At 35.5% G+C, this 15783-nt stretch overlaps 1 protein-coding gene across 6 annotated transcripts in view; it reads right to left on the bottom strand.

Moving 5' to 3' along the window:
* Positions 1-15783, bottom strand: part of LOC115452692 (agrin) — a 99949-nt gene that overhangs the window by 44319 nt on the left and 39847 nt on the right. For 2 of the 6 annotated variants that reach the window (XM_030181319.2, XM_037442678.1), the window contains exon 1: positions 3962-4837. The exons of 1 other annotated variant lie outside the window; for it this stretch is intronic. In XM_030181319.2, coding sequence (XP_030037179.1) covers positions 3962-4751 — 790 coding nt within the window. In that variant the 5' untranslated portion in view covers positions 4752-4837. Of the gene's footprint in view, positions 1-3961; positions 4839-15783 lie in introns of those variants that run through there. 3 more of the 6 variants (XM_037442680.1, XM_037442681.1, XR_005112987.1) reach the window with 2 other exon arrangements.

The following is a 15783-nucleotide window of genomic DNA, read 5'->3' as shown; positions in this document are numbered from 1 at the left end:
ATCCATGACAATCGGTCACACTGCCTCACTGCTGAGTAAAAACGTTCTCTTTTTTGATAGAGAAGTTTAGACCTGAATGATGGATTGGTTTATTTGTTTTGTCGTCGGTACCTCGTGTATGGATCGATACTCGATAGGTTGTACAACGGGCTTAGAGAACAGAATCTGAAAATAGTTATTTGGATTATTTTACAACTTTGACTTTATATTTCTTTTACTTAATAGGTGTCAAATTATTATGTTTGACGGCATAAACTGTAATAAACAACACATTCCGACTTAAAAAAAATGTAAAAAGTAAAAAATAAAATGTGTTTGTTACCATTTTAAAATATTATAAGTAGGAACCAAGTAATATTTTAAAGTACCCAGTAATATTTAACCCAAACGTCCTCGCGTCGTGGGACTGTAAAACAATATCCCCTAGTCTAGAGTTTGGTAACCGTGCACCTAATTCCAAATTAATCGGAGTAAAATAAAGTAGAAATTAAAATAATAAAGTAGAAATTAGCTGACGATCTTCAAACGTCTCAATAGACCTTCGTAAATTAAAGTTAAGAACCATCTCAAGCTCGTCAGCTTTTAAACAAAAAGACACATCAAAATCGGTCTATTCCTTTGGGAGCTACGATGCTTCAGACAGACATATAGATACACATCTACACAACTTAAACTTATAAACTCTTTTCCGCCGAGTGCCAAAAATCCTTCACCCATCCATAAGCTAACAATTATAAAACAAATCATCAGAATTTCCACCCGCCGCTCCTGCACGTTACTACATACAAAGCCGCAATTACGTAGAGTTAACAAAGTGTTAGATACGGCGACCACCTCGCTTGCTCGGAGGCAAGTGCGTGATTGCGCTTGACACCCGTAATATCCGGCCGCCCGCCGCTGCCCACCGATGGTATCAATTTCAATTTGTTGCGCCGCCATAACAGCCGCCTCTGCTCGATTTGTATGAATCGATTTCGCTCCAGTTTCCTGTTGCGTTCGCATCGGACTTAATCTCGTATCGGACGATTGAAATGCTCCCGCGGTATCATTGGTGTTTATGGCGGCTGATATCTATTTAATTTCATGTTCGCCGAAATACAATAAAACAGTTTACGATAACGTTTAACCGGATGTGTTTTAAAAGGCTGTTAATGGAACAGTTTTCATAAGCATACTACAATCGACGTTCAATATTATCTGTGTTTTTGTAATGTTGATTTGAGAATGGTAATATTTTGATGTTATTTGATCCTATATCTGTTACTCTTTTTATAACACAATTTACCCGAGATAAAATGCTTTAAAGGGGTATAACATTAGGCAGGCAGCTAGTCGTAAAACCAAACCTAACCATTTCTGCTACACGTGTAAAGAGCATATTGTGCCAACTCCACATTGGAAAATAAAAGGTCAGGGGAATGGATTTCAAACTACCATGATGTAAAGGCATCGTACACTACGTAAGTATGCTCTAAAGCATAAAATATCTTTTAAACCGCAATATGTTTCAAGGAATTTGACATTTGCTTTATTAGCAGCCCATTCATAGCATAAATATAACCAACAAATTAATAACAGAAATTCCAAACCGAATCCCTCAAGACACCATAAATATCACAAGCAAACATACCTGCGCGCGTACCTATCACGGATTCCAATCCTCAGTACATTCCGCAAGAAATTTGTGTTCAAACGGCGTGAAAATTAATCGATCGATTAGCCATTCGCGCTCGGCTTCAAAAGCTAAAGTTGAACGCGAGTCAGTCCCCTGGCTCCACGGCCGCACAGGCGCCGGTGGAAATTAATTCTGCCTTTAAAAAAAGAACGTTTCGAGTTTTCGACAATCTATTGCAATAGAGTTCGGAATAACTCTTCGATTGTGCCGATACGTAGGTGGCGTGTTCGCGAACTGTGTATGTAAATAAACTGCTTCGAATATTGCTATCGGTTATTGCTTGTGACTCAATATTTCGATACTCGACGTGTTGGCTGTCGGAAATGAAACAGATTGTAGAAATAATGCGCGGATATAATGAAACGTGAAATGTTAAATATTGATTGAAAAATAATGTTTATTATAAAATACAGCACAAAAAGTCAAGACGATATTTTGATTCAATCTGATTAACATAGAAATTATTGTGTTGTCACTTAAATATTAACGCCGAAAAGTATGTCTAACTACAATATCAAGAAATAAAGAAATTTTATATTCTGATCCCTTCTGTGAATTCGTGAGATAGAATAGTTAATGTGATATTAAATGATTACTTACACACCTACTTAACACATTTTTGTTAACATCTCAATATTATAAGGACACCATGTCAAAATTATTTTTAATGAAAATTCAAAAATATATTTAACGACATAAAGTAAAGTTAATCCAATTTTCTAAATTACTCATAAACATGTTTAAATCAAGCACGAAATTCTAGTCTAGATAATAACGTCACTTAGAAAACAGTAACAAGCAAAATTCCACGTTTAATTAATTAAAAGTTAATCGATGAGTTTGAAAGTAACTTGGGGCCACGTGCGCAGCATTTTCAGTCTGAAAATGTTCAGGAGAATATTTTTGCGTGATGAAATATTTTAAATGTGTTGAGGTAATAATTTGCTTAATTATTACTTCGCACTTTCTACGCCTAGGTTTTGCAATATTTTTCAAATAAATGTCCATCGAATAAAACTATAAAACATGTTCATGTCATCTTCATTGAAATCTCGGCGCATCACAGTTTAAAAACGAATAAATTATTTTATCTCACTGAGAGTATTAAATATAACACAGATTAGATTTTTAAACGTCACACTTCGCTTTAGATATTTGAAATGCTTCCTTAATTTTAGCGGTTTAACCGCAATTTGAAAATCCGACTCTGTGGTGCCAGAGTGCCACTAAAATTAATGTTCTGCCAGCGAGAAAAACGAGCGCTACGGAACCTGCCACCCATACACCCACGGTTTTCCATTTAGTTGAATGAAATCAACTTTAAAATTTAAAGAGTCAATTGCACACTTTTTCATACATGTTAAAATAGTGTGAATGATGTGATTTTATTTATTTTATTAGGGATTCTATAAAATAAGATATATAAATAATAAGAAACAAATTAAATAATAAAGTAACTATATTGCCATGACCTTCAAATAATCCTGGTAGTATTTTTTATTTCGCTACTTATGTATAATTCTGACCTTTCTAGTTTAATTTTTATACTGGCATACAAAAGTAAACTATATTGACCGTGACGTTAAGTACAATGTAGTCTAAACATAATATCGATGAGATACTTGTACCCCTAAGCGAACGCTAGAAGTATGCCAACTTGCTGAATATTTTTTTTATATTTCAACACTTCCATACCACTACCTCCAATCAGAGCGCTATATTTACGAACGGATAATTGCCATTTACGAGCAGGTGATCCAAAATGCTCGAAGATTTGCGCCTAAATATTTCTTACTCTGAACATATTCATCACGAATTTCAATACTCTGGCATAAGACGGCATAGATCTATTTGTGGCTTACCTGAATTAACTAGGTTTAAAGTTAATAAACGTCCTCTTGCTCTAAAGTGTAACGACAGTATAATACACATACAATATAAGCTGATAGTAATTTCAGAGAAAACTCTAACTGTCTCTAATACCATTTTTTTTAAGGACTAAACATTAAAACTATTAAAAATTATTTCTCGAAAATAAGTTAATAGGTTATAATGTTTTATACCCATAGAAACTATTTTCGAAATAAAACGGGTAATGCGACTGTATCAATCGATAGCAATGATCAACTTGATCGAATTAATCGGTTTAGTGGCAGAACCAACTGCATTTGCCGATGCGACACACTCGCCGGCTCTGTTTTGTCAATTTAACTGATAACAATTTTTGGTTGCAAATATTTGTAAAATGAAACTGAGCAAATAACACTAGTAAATAAGGGTACTTACAATTATTCGTCAGTAAAAACCCTGTTGACACACCCAGCAAAACTAGAAAAAATAAAAGTAAAAGAACAATCAGTGCAGGCCGACAGTAATGCAGCCAACAGTAGTCTTCTGAGTTGGCGGCCGGAGGGCTCGAGGACCAGGCACAACACTTGCCACAGGAAGGTTCCGTGGGAGACTCAGCTCGCACTACAGCACTGTTCCCTTGCTGATTCACTATTACACCTTGTACAGGAGCCTCGCTCCCTTGTCCATATATCGCACTTTTCTCCGAGAGTCGTGCGAAGCCCGAGTTTTCGTCTTCGTGGTTATTACTGTACACACCGTACGACGCAACCATATCCACTCTCGACAGAGACCTCGTGGTCTCATTACCAACGGCATCTTGTGCAACATTATTGTCTGTAGTAGGCCAACATTCACAAGAGCAGCGGTCCTCTTTCCTCCGCTGCCTCGTTTGCGCGACATCCGCGCGTCTGACAGGAACCTCTGTTTTCTTCTCTTCTTCTTTTTTAATTTTGGCATCTTGAGGTACAGTGTCATGATTAACTTCATAGGTGGGTTGTAAGTTCTTGTGATTTTCTATATACCAGTGTCTCTCTTCAGCTCTAAGTGTGGTGTCGTTATTACCCTCATACACATCTGCATAATTGGATAGAGGATGGGAAGACGGACTGTATAATGGGCCGGCTGTGAGTTGTCCGTAACCACGCTCGTACTGCGGTGGCCTGTTAGTGCTCGCGTGATATGTGGTGGATGCAGGCACGGTGTAATCGTAGGCCGGCCTGTTCATCTTTAACGCTTAATCGCCTCATTTGAGCTTATGTTTCACTACAAAAAACATCATCAACGGCGCTGTAAATGAAAATCCGCAACCATTCAGACCCTGCCATGATACTATTAACGTCAGATTCTAAATTAAATTAAAAGTAAAATATAACGTGAATATTATGATAGGAAACAGAAAGAACTCCCTAATTTAAGGGTAAGTTAATAGACAAACTTAGTCGATTTTGTAATACGTTACATTAGAAGGCAAAAAGTTATAGAGCAGAATACACATCTGCTTATCTTAATTACTTCTTGTTCGAATGTGCTATTTGTCTTCCGAATTACGAGTTTCTCGCGCGCCGCCATCCGAACACAAAGAAGTAGCGACGTAAGTAAATAAGTAAACTTAAATTAGTCGTGTTTATTCCACTGATTTTGACACGTGAGAGTTACATAATTTAGTTAGCAAGCAACTTGACTAAGAATGGGAAACAATGAGTAGCGAGGAGTATTCTTAATTTAATTATTCGTGCTGTTTGCTACGCAGACAGAAAAGTTCATCGCATTAATAAAGAATCGACGACCTTTGAACCAAATCAATAACAAAGTTGTGTGAATCCCAGCGAAGACTAGGATAATCCGTTCCAATTAATTAAATTAAAAACAAAAGTCATTATTAAAGTTGGGGGACGTGAACTCTTGTATGTGACGTTTGTATTTAAAAATTGACACTATCTACTACAATATTATTTGTTTCAAATAGTGTCTAGTATTTAATTTAAAACACAGGACTTAACGTTTATACTAACGTTTATACTAGAAGTATAATATTTATTACTCGTAACACAACTTTACAGAGTTTGAGGTAAAGTCTAATTTAGGACAATTAATTTAATGTCCCGTAATTTTATCGATCGATGGTTTCTAGACTTCTTGCGTGACTAATGTTCTTGAAGTGGGGACAAGGGCGTACAAATGAAGTCTAACATATTTACCTCAATATTTCTTTGAAAGCTTTTTATTAATAATTTGTAGGTCGACAGTGCGGTAATCGGCATTAATACTTACGATATCCTGAACAAATACGAGCCGGATTGACGCATTAAGAATTTTCGGTGCGAAGGCAATACGTTTCTGCATGATCTAGTTGATAGGATATTATTATTTTTAAGCCTAAGATGTTTTTATTATTATTGTAAAACATCATTGTCTTTAAGCAACAACATTTTATTTGGCCAATCCATAGTAAATCATTGCGGTGGACTAAAAACTAAGACATTAATAGTAAAGGAGGTCCGTACCCGGCAGTAATACAGAATACAAAACATTTTTCAAAAAAATAAAATTACATATTATTAAGTATTTATTTATTTTTTCAGCCAGTCGTGCAAACTGCATACTTTTGTTAAGTTCAGTTACTGCACGATCTGATCATTATTTTCGGTTTTACACATCTACTTGCACCAAAATTTAATATGCCAACGTAATGTATTCAGCGAAAGGTATTAAAGTTGCGTATTGATTGTTATATTATATTGCTAACATTATATCATACAGCATTATTAAAACGCAGACTTTAGTACTTACTATAAATTTTAACATGATACTTCAAACCGGTTTCAAGAAAAAACAAACAAAAATACTAGCAAGAAAGAAAGACGGACAAAAGCGTGATCCTATAAACATTTTGTTTGAAATACGGAACCACAAACTAATTAAGTTTTTAGAAATAAATAAACTCCTAGGTAACCCACTTTTAGCTGCATGGAGGGTGAACTACCTCTAAACAACTGGGGAACAATAAAATAGTATTTCAACGCTCTCCGTGCTGGATTGTTGAAATATTTTGTTATTCGTGAATGTTTGCATTTTATCCTTACTTCATAACCTTAGGAAAGAATACATTCGTCTTGCTTGAGAGATACCAGTTTTCGTCAAAGATATCTTCATTGATTGTCACAGACTTAATTCGAATCACGCTCCGGATAATGAAATAGAACATAATATTTGCAATAAACTCGCGAAACCAATAAGGAAGTTATTGGCACTGCTTACACGCTTTACGAAAACCCGAACACATGCGTAAATCGTATTCATAAAACGTACGAGCCCTGTAATCTTTATTGTAACTCGCCAATGGCTTTAATCATGGTCTATTCATAAAAAATGTCCCAAGGCACTCATCGGAGGACCGTAAAATATGGCTCAAGTGTAATAGGAACATAAACTCCGTGCGCACGAAATTTTCCCGTACATTTTTATCCGCTCCCTTTGCAGTGTCATAATGTTTATACAGTAAACGGCAGCGACGTTAACTAAAAATAACAAGTTGCAGTGTACACTCGCCTTTATTCTATATGAAATGAATTTGAGTTTGCTATTTGTATGTATTTATACATAATCCGTCATTCAAGTTTTTACCCAACACGGTGAAACATTTAAGCATGCAAGCTGCATTTTAATAAGCTTATTACCGGTCAAACTGAATGAGAGTTGGCTTTTAAAATTGTGTACATAAAAGGAAGAAATAGTGTAATGTGTATATCACATCAAAAGAATTTATAATATTATTATTTTGAATAGGGAACGGACTATTGTTTTATTGAATACGTTATACGTAACATATCTATCTATATTCTATACTTATATATGAAACTGAATATATCTATACTAATATATGAAGCTGAATTGCTTGTGTAAACGCGCTAATCACAGGAACTAATGATTTTTTTTTTTCACTTAAAGAAAGTTACATTATTCCTGTGTGCTATGGGCAAATTTTCACACCGGAAAAACTTTCACACTAACAGAACCTCAGCTAAAAGCTAGTAAATAACAATAAAGTTATATATTAATGAAAACTAATTAAAATATAGAAACCTAACTTGCATCTTCTTGACTTGCACTTAGCCAGCTTTTTCTAGTTTTCTCAATATTTGGAGTTAACTAAATCCTACGGCAAATTGTTTGTTAACTATAACAACGATAGGAGGTAATTGAAGCAAAATACAAACGAATAGACGCCAACGATTATAAAGTCTCGAACCAGCAACAGTGCTAAAATCGCGTTGGCCCTGTAATGTGGTCAGAATAATCAGACTTACGTTTTGTTTGTTCTACGCCGAACTTCGATCGTAACTCACTTTGGATTAACTACTTTCGTCTAGGAAACCTAGTTTGCTCTGTAATAGGACTTGCTCGGTCACTGATTGAAATTTAAAATGTTACTATTGTTCTACTTGAAATATTACTGTGCGTAGTGAAATATAAACGTTCTTCTCCACATAGCGGGATAAGAGTCTGGCGTCTGCGTATTTTGCAAATGCGCGCGATCTTTGCGTATTTTTAATGCGCACATTTGTTTCTAAAACCTGCGTCATGTTATCTACGCGTTTGAGTAATATTTGAAGTGTACATGTAAAACGTGTACGTTATCCTTGGGGACTTCTTAAAATACCGAAATTTGATAATCCATTATATTAGAAGTCTGACGGTTTGTTTTATAATACTTTTTGTTTTATAGAACTCTACCTGTCAATTTATTATATTATATTACAGTCTGTACTTCACGTGCAACCTTACCACAAAACTTTTCTCACGATATAAGATAACCTATTGTGAATATAAGTTGCGTACAATATATTCCCTTATTAAAAGCGACATCATCAATTTAGTATTTCTGCACCATAATTAGAATTTTTAGGTGATACTAAAACTTATATAATTTATGAACAAAAGCTAACATAGAGGTTATAATTAGCTTATATGTTAGTCCTACCGCAGTGCAGAAACCACACACGATTGGTTTTCATACTATGCTTCACAAGCTGACTCAATGCGGTTCAGTAAACGGATTAAATTCAGACTACTAGCCAATTTGGTGTCAAAATATTCGAACTACCCGCTGAAACTCTGACTTCTAATATGTTTGAAAATTATAACCGCCTTTTGGATGCGCATATTGATCGCACTTATTAGGTTTATTATGTTATAGATTTCTTATATTCGACATTCAATATGCTATTTTGTTTTCACTAGTGTTTTTGTGTTGTAACTCGGATCGAAGGGCCTTGATTTTTATTTATTAGTCACTATAGAATCTCAATTATAATTATTACTCATCAAATATTTTAGAGTGTCGATTGCAATGAATTTTTATTTCAAATTTATGGGTCGTGTGACTATTAGCTTGTGACGTATTACTCTTATTGATTAGTCCAAAAATAACTTTTATCCACAAAGGGTTGGCATAGGTTGTATCATTCACGCGAATGCTATTTTTGTACGTATTGTAACAAAGGATAAAGCCAGACTTCACCGATAAACAGGCGGGCATAATTGTGGCGACTGCTGAGGGGTAATCATCTCTCGACATTCTAATGGACCCCACTTCACTTATCATCAAGGTGTAGTGGGGTCACTTTACCTTGTCTGAATAGAAAAAACTAAAGGACTATTTCTGATATATTGATTTGAATGACGATGAGCTTGCCGTTCGCCTAATGGTAAGCAATACGACCGCCCATAAACAGAAGAAACACCTTCCAACACCTTGAATTACAAAGTATTGTTTGGTTCACTGCGCTCGTCATCCTGAGACATGAGATGTTAAGTCTTCTTATTTCCAGTAGTTACACTGGCTACAATACCTTTCAATAATGACTAAACATTGCTGCTTGGCGGCAGAAATAGTCATTGCGGTTGTACCTACCCAAGCAAACTGTCACATATAAAGGATCTTCCACCAGTAAAGAGGCTAATCAAACTAACGGCCTCACGGAACAGCCCTACGCTGCAGCTAAGGCAAACTATAGAGCGCACTTAAACATCACAGTGTCCTATTTATACAGACCAACAGACCTACTATATTGTTACAATGTATGGTCTCCAGCGAGTTGAGTAATGCATATACGATTAGCCCGGAGTGTAACACACTCGCAGTGGCAGGACAACTGACTTCGCCGAACTAGTGATTTTAATATCTTACTTCTTACTAATATTACAAATGCGAAAGTTTGTAGTTTTTTTTGGATATTTGGGGGTTTGTTAGAAGTAAACTATGCTAGTGGTAGAATATATTTTATATCCGCTTGGATAGCGACCACCGTACACACCGTACACCGTAAGTGTATGGCGTTCCGTATCACCCTGTGTAAATCCGATTCCAACAGGCCGACATAATTGTGTCGACTATCGAGGGGTAATCATCTCTCGTTAGTCAACATTCTATTGGACTCCACTCCACTTACCATCAAGTGGGGTCACGTCTAATATATATAAAAAAAAAAAACAGAAACGACGATTTGCATGAAGTTTGATCCATAGGTAGAACATGTCCTGACACGTATAGGCTACTTATTAACCCGATAATATGCTTCTATAGGATTAATAGAACTTTTTAAATGATGGTATTGGTATCTTACTATTCACGCTATGCATATATATTATAACCAATTTCCAAGTATCTAAATAGTTCACAAAAGTACTATAAAATTCTACAAAAATGGACCTGACGAAGAAAATGTAATTCAGTTTAAAAATAACTAAATTACGAGCAGGATCGCGCTGAGAGCTAATTATCACAAATAGGTAGAGACATGATACTGCGACGAATTTGTTTAACAAAGATTCCCGGTAACGTAGCCAAGATACTTTACTACAATCGTTAACGCTAATGGAAATGAGAAAAATGTATGCGAATGATATATCCTATCGATAAGTTTATCATAATCTTAGCGTTAACTATTGTAGAGAAACATCTTCGCTACCGCCCCTGTATGTACTTAGGATGTTTAGATTCATGAAATGGAAAATGTATGAAGTTGAAGATAACAGCTACACTTACACATTACATCATAGATCAAATTATAAATTTAAATGTCAACAGCTAAAATATTTAAAATATTATTTAACAAGGTCTTGTTCGCAGCTTCGCCCGCGTGAAAAGCCTTTCCTATCCACAAAGGTTCCTAAAATACTATAGCGATTCATAGCGACACGTACACGACATTAGCGCCATCTATTAAAAAAAACTATTACTACTCGTGGGCGGAACTTGCCGGGATAATAGCTTGTGTAAAAAGGCTATGGTATAAATTTCACCCAAATCCACTTAGCTATTTCTGAAAGTACTTATAACAAAAAAATCACAACCCCGCACTTATAACATTAGTAACATAAGATAAGATAATATATTATTAATAGGAGGAGTATAGATACCAGATATTAGAACAAAAAAGTACACAAACACACGCACCGTCACGCATTTATCCCCGAAGGTATGTAGAGGTGCAACCAGGGCACCCATTTTTCGCCGAGTCTGTTCCGTCCCAGGATGTGATAGGGGGCGAGCCTATCGCCAAATCGGGCACAAATTCCAGACTTCGAGCTGATATTGATCAAATAAACCCAAATATCACTTTGCCCGACCCGGTATTCGAACCCAGGACATTAGAGGGCTGCCGTACCGCGCATGCAGTACAACTACGCCACCGAGGCAGTCAATACCAATAAGTAAAATTTTCTTATTTAACATTAATCGCAACTTTATATTTTTTAAGGATTTAAAATACATATTGGCTGTCTATATTGTGCCTATATAGATATCGCTATTATAATATTCAAACTGGAAAAATGTAGGCCCGTAGTGGCGAATGGTGAAATGTTCCGAAACGGAACCCCACACAACATTTAAGTACTATTCATGCGGTCAGCAAATCGTTCTGATGATAATTACATTCTACAGAAATTCTATATAAAGGGTAGACGGTTGAAATCGGATTAAAAAGACCCTTCGCCACTGTAGGCCACTAACTATTACTATTTTCATTGCAGCGGTCCTCACATATACACTATATTTTAGTGCATATGCTCAATATTTGCTTGACAAATCTATACAATTACGTATCCTATGTGTCATATTTTTATTTTACAAGTGAAGTAGAAGAATAAATCACTCGCCTGATGAGCGTCATTCATGGTCCATGACTTCCAATACATATCTAAACATAATAATTATACTTCTCCAATAATGTAAACATTGCAATTGTTATACAATCATTCACAATTTTAGACGCAAATTGTGATATGACAATGCGCTCATAATTTATTCGAAATTATATAAATGATCAAGAAAATATAACTATTAGCATGTTCCAAAAAAACACCATTCGAAACTCGATGTTTAATTATAATGTTTGTAGTTGATTGAGACACCAATGCGTCAACGAATCGTCACTCAACCAATTCAAATAAAACGACTCGAAGTCATGTCGCGTTTTATTGCCACGTTCTAAGCAAACTGACTTACTTTAGAAATAACATACATAATATATCTATACATATATCTACATAGTAGTGATGTATAAAGGAACAGCGGTATTACTAGCAAACTTACATGCCTTTCTGGGTAATATTTTTCCCAACCGCATTTTTAAATATGTATAAAAATGTTGTATGCCACACGTAGCCGCATAGAGCTTGGAAAATTGCCTTTTCATAAAAGGTATTGAAGATGGAAACCTCTACAAGTAACTTGGAAACCTAAATCATTACCCATTTTGTAAATACGAACTAAAAATTCCAATATTACAACATAGTTTAGTAGTTTAACAGGCTTTTTTGTTCTAGTGTGAGTATATTAAGTACAGAATCGACTAATTATAACGTCGGCTAGCGGAACACCTTAGGTTGTCAGTATTATAAAGAAATTGTTGTACTGCACATGTATGCACTAATTATTATCAGAAAAAAAATCTTGTAGCAAATGCTCAGCAGTTCTAATTGGTCTTCTGATTCGTTAGGTTAGTAACCACCGCCCATGAACACCAAATTCCGGAGTAATCATGGATTGACAAGCATTGGAGCGTCCTCCTTTTAAAGCATCATGCGGTCATACTAACTGCATCGATTTCTTGGGACATTATTACCTCATTGTTAAACCCGGCCTATGCGTATTTAAAAAAAATCTAAATTCAAGTGTATACGTCATATACGACACGACGTATGGCGGCACTGGGCCCTTATTCTGTACGATAGTGTAAACGCGTAACGTGGCCATGTCATGTTATCTTCGAGAAATGTGCGTGGAATGGTATTCTGTAAGCCAAATTTCTATAGTTCTAAACATGATGCGTTGTGTTACGTGCTTGTTACACACTGTTTAAATAACGTGCGGGATAGAGAATAAGGCCCCTGTATGCCATTAGTAAACCTAAAACCACTCGGAACAAATTGAAGCTCTCATTAGGGTTTCGTAAGCATATAGCATCTACCATACAAAGTCATATCTTAATCATTATAATAAAGCAGAGCATTGAATAACATTTTGCAGTCGAATAGACAACAATCACCGGGTACTCTGAAGGTAAAAAACCCGACATGGCTTGTTCCAATAAGTCGCGTTTCGGGATTAACTAGTGTACTAGTAACGACTGTTTTCAATAGACGATTCCAATCTTAATCTAATGATTGGATTAATATCCGATACCGAGAAAGGACCAATCAAATTAAATAATTGTAAGCATATCAAATAATTCTTATTTGTCATTGATCCATTTTCGCGATAGATCGAAAATCGATTCAGATTATTTATTGAAGTAGCGGTTAGACACCGTAGTCTATATCATATTAGGGCGATACAGTAGGTAATATCAAGGTCCAGTGTGTAGTCTCTTTGTCGCGGCTCGATAAAAAATATTTTATAAAAACATTTATAATTTTACAAGCGAATACCTTTCGTACAGTCAGACAAAAAAGTAGGTGAATAAATTCAAAATTTCAAATCGCTTTTAAACTTTTATGTCCTTGTCAACAAACGTTTATTCTTCAGAAAAATAAACTTCGAAGAGCTGTCTTTATTTTACTTAGCAAAAAAACAATTTCCATTGAAGTTAAAAATTGTAGAAACGTTGTAAAGTTTTAAAATTGTTCAGCTACTTTTGTAGTTGACTGTACATCGCAATTGAAATACTATATGGGTTTAAAAAAAAAACATTAAAATGGCATCAAGTAAAAATAACCCTCGTATATCATATCAGATACGAAAAACTTGATTAAATAGCTCACTAATTTTACAAATTACTGAATAATATAAAACTACGTCGTCAATTCATTCAATATACAACTTTATTAATTAATTTGTAAGGAATACTTTTACATGATGCGCCCCAACATTATTGGGGACTGAAATAAAATACGTCATTAAGATAATGAACCGTCGTCATGCTTTTAATAAATGTAAGTGGTTATGTATACGAATAAATTGTATGCGTATATGTATATATTTCAGCAGTTAATACACGAGTAGTGCAATTACGGTACCTAGAAAAACAATTCAAAAGACCAAGTCCGGATATATTTTTTTTGCTTTAAATGACGAGACTAGCTTAATAATAATAATAATAATATCAGCCCTGTATTATATACTTGCCCACTGCTGAGCACGGGCCTTCTCTACTACTGAGAGGGATAAGGCCTTAGTCCACCACGCTGTCCCTAATGCGGGTTGGTAAACTTCACACACCTTCGAAATTCCTATAGAGAACTTCTCAGATGTGTAGGTTTCCTCACGATGTTTTCCTTCACCGTTAAAGCGAACGATAAATTCACCAAGAATACACACATGATTTTTAAGAAAAGTCAGAGGTGTGTGCCCTTGGGATTTGAACCTGCGGACATTCGTCTCGGCAGTCCTTTCCACACCCAACTAGGCTATCGCCGCTTACCGTTCGCTAAATGGTAAGCGATATATACACCCTATAAACAGTAAAAACACCATCCAACACTTTGAATTACAAAGTATTGTTTGGTATTCCACTGCGCCCGCCATCCTGAGACATGAGGTGTTAAGTCTTATTATGTCTAGTAGTTACACTGATTACAATGTTCTTCAGACTCGAACACAACAGTGACTACACACTGCTGCTTGGCGGCAGAAATAGATATTAGGGTTGAAAAGTTCCGAACAAGGCCACCGCGGGTTTTGGTTGGTATGCCGGTGTAGGGTATACAAGGGTTAGGGACTCGGTCCAACGCTCGCTCGGATGATGTTATACTCCCGAGTGTCGACATTGGACCATAAGACCGGTGAAACCAACATAACCATTCCACTGACCCTCCAAATGGTGATAGCGATAACGCGTTTTTTCCCCGCGTAAAAAAAAGGGTTGACAAGTTGTTTAAAATTGTCTGTTCCAAAAACTTAGCCTTACGTAACAACATATCACATGTTTTATAACTAACTTTATGCTTCTAATGATACAGTTTTTGAAATATCGCAAATAGATTTACATATTTTAGGACTCTCAAAACTATATACTAATAAATATTCCTACGTTATCTTATCACGTGGTTTCTATTCAAAAATGAAGTAAGTTTAACTTACAGCTAGACCACTATAGAGAGAATCTAATCCCTCGTGAATCGAGAGATTGAAAAACTTACAAAATCATTTAACCGACGGTATCATACCTAGGGACACATTGTTAACGATCAACGTCCAATGTCATGAATATTGGAGCTATTTCAAATCCCATGTAGGTTATTTACTAAGTACAACCTTCAGGGCCTTCAAAAAAAGGCAGCTAGTGAAATGTGACAGAATTAAAATATAGACATATTATTTTAAGTTTCTGAATTATTTTTTTGTCGCCTTTAAAGACAAAGTCTACCACAACGTCTGCTCTCGTCAGATCTCTACTTCCTATCGACAATACTTCCCGTTTAACTCTATTTTAGCTAAATCAACAAAAGTTTTATGAATAATTTCATTAATAAAATATAAACTCCACGGCTATTCATCTATTATAATACTAAATGTGGGTTTTATAACTTTGAATGTTTGTTCGAAATTAACGCAAAACAGGTTGAAATGGCAGGCACACGGGGAAATTAAATACTTGATATTAATGTATAGCAAAATATTTCCCGAAAAAAATCATAGATAATGACAGTATCAATCCGACCTTTGCGAGGATTATGACCACCACGAACAAAAATAAATATCCTTACATATAATAAGATAATCGACCACCGCATCTGTTTTTCTGAACGCG

Source organism: Manduca sexta, chromosome 25 (assembly GCF_014839805.1).
Source record: "Manduca sexta isolate Smith_Timp_Sample1 chromosome 25, JHU_Msex_v1.0, whole genome shotgun sequence".
Taxonomy (NCBI): domain Eukaryota; kingdom Metazoa; phylum Arthropoda; class Insecta; order Lepidoptera; family Sphingidae; genus Manduca; species Manduca sexta.
Note: the sequence above shows the minus strand (reverse complement) of the source record. Positions and strands in the feature narration are given on the sequence as shown.